Here is a 6,307-nt window from a genome sequence, read left to right as displayed (position 1 = left end):
TTAATAAAATATATTTTAAATTATTTTTATATTTATTTATATTTAAAAGATAAAAAGGAATATTTTATATGATTAAATATCTATATTTATTTTTTAAAAAAATAATTTTAAAAGTTATTTATAATAAAAATATTATTACAAATAATTATAATTTATTAATACCATTTCTAAATTTTATGTTTAATTCTTTATAAATTTTATTCATGTATCACATTCCTTATAATTATAATACAAACAAATTCAATTTACATAAAGTAATATCTTATAATTTAACATATATTATAAATTAACAAAAATAAAATATAAAAAATGAAAATAAGATTAACAAAATATTAAAAAACTTTATAATAAAATAAATTTTAATTAAGAAATAATTAAAATATATATATATATATATATATATATTAAATCCTTATTTAAGTTTAAAAATTTTAATTTAAAACTTAAAGATGTTATAAATTATTTATATAAATATTTTTATTTTAAATTAATTAAAGAAAAAAATATATAAATTAATTAAGATAAAATGATAAAATTAAAACTTAATAAAATAGAAATAATAAAAATTTAATGAAGTTTAAAATAAAATAAAAATTTAATAAAATAAGTAAGTTATGAAAATCCTGTTTTAAATTGCAAGTGTTGAAGCAATATAAAAACGAAAATAAAATTATTAATCTAATAAAAAAGTTTTAGTTGTTAATTAAAAAATTCATAAATAAATAATAATAAAAATATTCAAAATTTTTAATTAACTAAGAAAAAAATATATGTATATTAATTTATAAATATAAAAAAATTTAATACTTATAAATTATAAAAAATTAATAATATTTTAAAATAAATCATAAAGTAGTGGTTAACTATATTAAAATATTAAATTTTTATTTATTGTTTTTTTTAAAAAAAAGTAATATATAAAAATAATATATATTTGTAATAAAGAAAATTTAAATATATAAAGTAATTATTAAGAGATATAATATATTAAATTAAATATATATAATAAAATAAATAAAAAATAATAAATATGATAATTATTAATTAAAATAAACTTAAAAATATAATATTGTTAATATGAAAAATAATTTTCATTTAAATAAAAATAAAAGTATTTTAAAATTTTCATTTTAATATAATAAATATCAAAAAATATATAATAATAAATTGATACTATAATTTTATTATAATTTATTATTTTATTATTTTTATATATAATTTATATTTAAAAAAAATTATTCTTATTATTAAATTTTTTTTTTTAATTTTATTAATATATTATATTATATTTAATAATATTTTATTATTAAAGTTAAAAAACTTATTTTTATTAATATTAATTATATTATATTTATAAATAATAATATTATCTATATTTATATTATTTATATATTCATTATGTTAATAATTTAAATCTAAATTATTATATATAATTTATTAAATTTATAATTTTAAATAAAATAAACATTTTTAAAATAAAATAAACTTTTAAAAATTTTATATAATTCAAATTTTAATAAATTTTTTGCTATAAAAATAACAAATTATAATAAAATTATGATATATATAAAAATTCATATTATGATTACGCAAATTTATAAATTACCTTTATATATACAAAATATAATATATTTAAATATATATATATATATATATATTTATGTATATATATAAAATATTTTTAATATCATTAATATGAATTTAAAATTTAATCTTACAATATATTTCAAAAATATCTTTTAAATATCTTTTAATATATTTTAATTAATTCTTATAAATTTCTATTAAAAATTTAAATATTATATATAAATTTTATTTTATAAATTTATAGAAATCACAATTTAATTATAATTTTTTCTATTCATATACATTAATTATTTTTTAAATATTATTATATTTATAAAATTGATTTTATATTTTTTAAAATTATTTATAATATAAAAAAAATATTTAAATATTAATTATGAGAATATTAAACATTTATATAATTTTTGTAAGATATATTATATAATTAATTAAATATTTTATAAATTATTGTAATATTTTCTTTATTATATCAAAATTAAATTTTTATAAAAAATCAGAATATTTTTTAAATTTGTCAAATTATATTAAATTTATTTTATTTAAAATAACCTGAAAATAAAGTGAAATATCAAAAAAACATATAAATTACAATATATATAAATATTTAAAATATAAAATTAACTTAATTTATTTATTTTAAAAGATATTTATTTTTTATTTTTTATTTAAATACAAATATATATTTCTTTATGTTTAATTATATAATTTTTTAAAATATATTGTTGACATAAATAAATAATAATTAATAATTTAGAGCTAAAAATATATTTTATTTTTATTTTTTTAAATAAAAAAAATTTTTATTTAGTTAAATTTATTTTTTATATTTATTCATGTATAAAAATGAATATTTATTATAAAATACATTAAATTTTTAAAACTTTTAATTTTAAAGAAGCTTTTATAACATTATTTCTTTAAGTACAATATTATGTTTATTATTAAAATATTAAATTTTAAATTATTTTTATGTTATTCTTTTTAATATTTTATTTAAAAGTCATTGGGTATAAAAATATGTATTTAAAAAGTAAAATTATTTCTTAATAGAAAATTTTATAAAAATATAAATTTAAACTATATATTCAATTTAATTTGTGTAATTAAAAAAAATACTAACAATACGGATATAATTATTGGTAAAAAATGAAAATAAAAAAAAAAGATCTTAATTTTATAAAATACTATATAAATAAAAATGTTCTTTAAATATTCTATAGAATAAAAAGAAAAAATTATTAAATATAAATTAATAATAAAAAAAATAATAATAAATAATAAATAATAATAATATAAAATAAATAATTAATAATAAAAATATACTACATATATAAAAATCTTCTATGAGAATTATATAAAAAATAAAATAGATAAAATTATTATATATAAATTAAAAAATATAATAATATATAATAAATAAAAAAAAAAAATTAATAATAATTATAAAAATGGAATATAGACTTTTTGGTAATACAGGATTAAAAGTATCTGCAATTAGTTTTGGAAATTGGTTAAATAGTGATAAACCTGAATGGTAAGAAAGAACTACTTAAATGGTAAAATTAGCTTATGATCTTGGCATAAATTTTTTTGATACTGCTGAAATGTATGGATTTGGAGAAGGGGAAAGATAATTTGGAAAAGCTTTTAAAGATTTAAATTTGCCTAGAGAAGACATTGTAGTTTCTTCTAAAATATTTTGGGGAGATTTTAAGAGTGTTAATTAATTAGGATTAAACAGAAAGCATATTAAATAAGGAGTGAAAAATTCTTTAAAAAAGCTTTAATTAGACTATATTGATATTATATTTTGTCATAGATTTGACGATGAAACTCCCGTAGAAGAAATTGCAAGAGCTTTTACTGAACTTATTTAGGAAGGATTAATTCACTATTGGGGAACTTCAGAATGGAGTGCTGCTAATATTTTTGAAATAAGAGCAATTTGTGCCGAAAAAAATCTTATTTAACCATCTGCTGAATAACCTTAATATAATATGTTTGTTAGAGAAAAATTTGAAGCAGACTATGCAAGACTTTTTGATATTTATAAATATGGATCTACTGTTTGGAGTCCTTTATGCGGAGGTATTTTAAGTGGAAAATATAATGATGCTGGAATTCCTGAAGGAGCTAGATGGGATATGTTTTCTGAAAATGCTTTTCTATAAAATGTATGGGAAACTCATTTTTCTCCTTAGAATAAAGAAAAACTTATAAAAACACTCTAAGGACTTAATCAATTAGCTAAAGAATTAGGAATAACATAAGCTTAATTAGTAATATCATGGGTAATTGCAAATAAAAATGTATCAACAGCTATTACTGGATCTACTAAACCAGAATAATTAAAAGAAACTGTTTAAGCTGTTTAAATTTATAAAAAACTTACGCCTGAAATATTACAAAAAATTGAAAACTTGCTTAACAATGCACCTAAATCTAATGTCAACTTTAAAGTATGGCCATTCTAAGAAAAACCTAGAAGAAGATGAAAAAAATATTATTTTATTTATATTTAAATAATGTTTTCTTTAATTTTTAAATATCTTTTTTTAATTAAAATTTAATATATTATACTTTTTATAAAAATTAAAAAATAAAATTAATTTATATAATATGTAAAAAATATATCATTATATTTTTTATAAAACTAAAAAATGTTATATTTACAATTACTTAATTTTATTCTTAATATTTTACTAAAAATATAGGATTTATAAATTCTCTAATCTTTATTAAATAGTAATTAAATAATTCATTTAAATTTATTGCGATTAAATGCAAATATTTTGATATATAAATAATATATTAGAAAATATTTAATCATTAAGTTTATAAAAATAACTAAATATCAATGAATAAATTTTGAATTTTTTTTTTTTTTTTTTCTAAATATATATTTTTACAATTAAAAAGTATAATAATTTATATTAAATTTCTTTAACAAAAATTTTAATATAGATTTTTAGGTATAAATAAAAAGTTAAAATACGGCTATTTTTTAAAACGGATGTTCATATCCCTATTCTAAATTTAATAAAAATAAATTAAGCTAGTATATAAATTATAAATAATAAATAAGCTTCTAATAATTAAGAATAATATAATAGAATTACATAAGATATAAATTTTCTTACTAAAAATTTATTACACAGTAGAATTTTTTTTTTATATGTATAACTATTTTAGTTTATATTAATAATATATTCACTTTTTGAATAAATTCTTTTATAAAATAATAAACAAAATAAATTTTTAATTAATGAAAGAAATAAAGATATATATCTTTAAAAATTTAAATAATATTTATTAAAATCAAATAAATAATAAATATTGATTAAAATTAATCTTTTATCAATATTATATTTATATTAATTTTAAGAAATTTTTATGCAACTAATATTTTTATTTAGATATATTATTAAATAAATTAATATATGTTTAGATTGAAAATAAAATTTAAATCTAAATAAATCATAAATAACATATTAAATATTATGTTAATTTATTATTTTTTTACAATTATCATTTGTTTTAATAAAAATTATGTTTCAAAATGTTTAAATATTAATTGGTATTATTTCATTAAATTGATGTAGATATATTTCTAATTCTAAAAGAATATTTATTTTTATAAATTAATATTTAGTATTTTTATACTTTATTAAAACATATAGAAATTTTTTAATAATTTATTAGTATTTTTTAGCATTATTTATTTTTTAAATTAAAATTAAGATAGAATTTACTAAAAATATTATTTAAAAAATTAAAATTAAAATTATTAAATCATGAATAAAAAGATTTAATTATAATATCATGATTGCTATATAAGGTTATATAGTATTTTTAATATGGTTTAAGTAATGGTTTTAGTATTAAATATTTAATTAAAAAAAATTATTTTATATTTATTAATTATTTTTATTATTATTTTATATTCTTTTCAAAATAATAGTTTTCTATTAATATTATTTCATTTATTTATTTATTTTTCACTAAAATTTTTTCTTTCTTTCATTTTAATACATTATTATATTTATAAATTATATTAAATTTTACTTTATTATTATTATTATTATTTTTTTTATATATTTTTACAATTTTATTATTTTTCTTTTATTTGCTTTTTTTATTCATTATTTAATATTTATTGTATTTTTTTTTTATAATTTGTTATTTTTATTTCAATATTATAATGATATAATGATATTTTTAAATGCATTTATTTTTTTATATATATTTCTTATATAATTTATTTAATAATTTATATTATTGCTTTAATTATAAATAAATATTTGTATTTTAGCGTCGAATTTTATTTGCTAATCATATTATTATCATATTTATAACAAGAACTATTTATAAAAATACAAGCTTCATCTTATTTATCCCTTTTAGTAAAACTTTATTAAATACTTAAATTTTATATTAATATTATTTTTATTTGTTATCCACATAAATATCTTATTATTTTTATTTGTTTTCCACATAAATATCTTATTATTTTTATTTTTCACTTTCATTTTTTTTTAAAAATTTTTAAATATATTGTATTATATTTTTTTTTGTAAAAAACTTTTCGATATATTTAAAATAAATTCTTATATAGGTGAAAGAAACATCATTGTTTCCAGCTTTAAATTTAATCTATATTCCCAAGAATTGTTACAATTTTTTTACTTTTTCTTTATAAAAATTTAACTTTAGGCTGCAA

General features: G+C 11.8%; 1 protein-coding gene across 1 annotated transcript, besides 22 other annotated features; it reads left to right on the top strand. All coding sequences in view use genetic code 6, as the record gives it.

The window, feature by feature from the left end:
* Positions 1-257: 257 nt before the first annotated feature.
* Positions 258-292: a microsatellite.
* Positions 293-379: 87 nt separating this feature from the next.
* Positions 380-405: a microsatellite.
* Positions 406-501: 96 nt separating this feature from the next.
* Positions 502-606: a microsatellite.
* Positions 522-572: a microsatellite.
* A 568-nt stretch (positions 607-1,174) lies between the features above and the next one.
* Positions 1,175-1,223: a microsatellite.
* A 43-nt stretch (positions 1,224-1,266) lies between these two features.
* Positions 1,267-1,307: a microsatellite.
* A 14-nt stretch (positions 1,308-1,321) lies between these two features.
* Positions 1,322-1,391: a microsatellite.
* Positions 1,392-1,449: 58 nt separating this feature from the next.
* Positions 1,450-1,496: a microsatellite.
* A 113-nt stretch (positions 1,497-1,609) lies between these two features.
* Positions 1,610-1,671: a microsatellite.
* Positions 1,622-1,673: a microsatellite.
* A 57-nt stretch (positions 1,674-1,730) lies between these two features.
* Positions 1,731-1,764: a microsatellite.
* Positions 1,732-1,765: a microsatellite.
* Positions 1,766-1,875: 110 nt separating this feature from the next.
* Positions 1,876-1,935: a microsatellite.
* A 902-nt stretch (positions 1,936-2,837) lies between these two features.
* Positions 2,838-2,905: a microsatellite.
* Positions 2,838-2,907: a microsatellite.
* Positions 2,908-2,936: 29 nt separating this feature from the next.
* Positions 2,937-3,020: a microsatellite.
* Positions 2,948-3,009: a microsatellite.
* IMG5_153590 (hypothetical protein) lies at positions 2,986-4,148 on the top strand. The gene has a single exon (XM_004030730.1). The coding sequence runs from the start codon at positions 3,036-3,038 to the stop codon at positions 4,080-4,082; it is 1,047 nt and encodes a 348-aa protein (XP_004030778.1). The 5' UTR covers positions 2,986-3,035; the 3' UTR covers positions 4,083-4,148.
* Positions 4,086-4,148: a microsatellite.
* Positions 4,105-4,148: a microsatellite.
* A 1,340-nt stretch (positions 4,149-5,488) lies between these two features.
* Positions 5,489-5,523: a microsatellite.
* Positions 5,491-5,532: a microsatellite.
* Positions 5,533-6,025: 493 nt separating this feature from the next.
* Positions 6,026-6,105: a microsatellite.
* Positions 6,106-6,307: the final 202 nt, after the last annotated feature.

Source organism: Ichthyophthirius multifiliis, assembly GCF_000220395.1.
Source record: "Ichthyophthirius multifiliis unplaced genomic scaffold scaff_1120509251172, whole genome shotgun sequence".
Taxonomy (NCBI): domain Eukaryota; phylum Ciliophora; class Oligohymenophorea; order Hymenostomatida; genus Ichthyophthirius; species Ichthyophthirius multifiliis.
The sequence above is the reverse complement of the archived record's forward strand: the minus strand, read 5'-3'. Positions and strand labels throughout refer to the sequence as shown.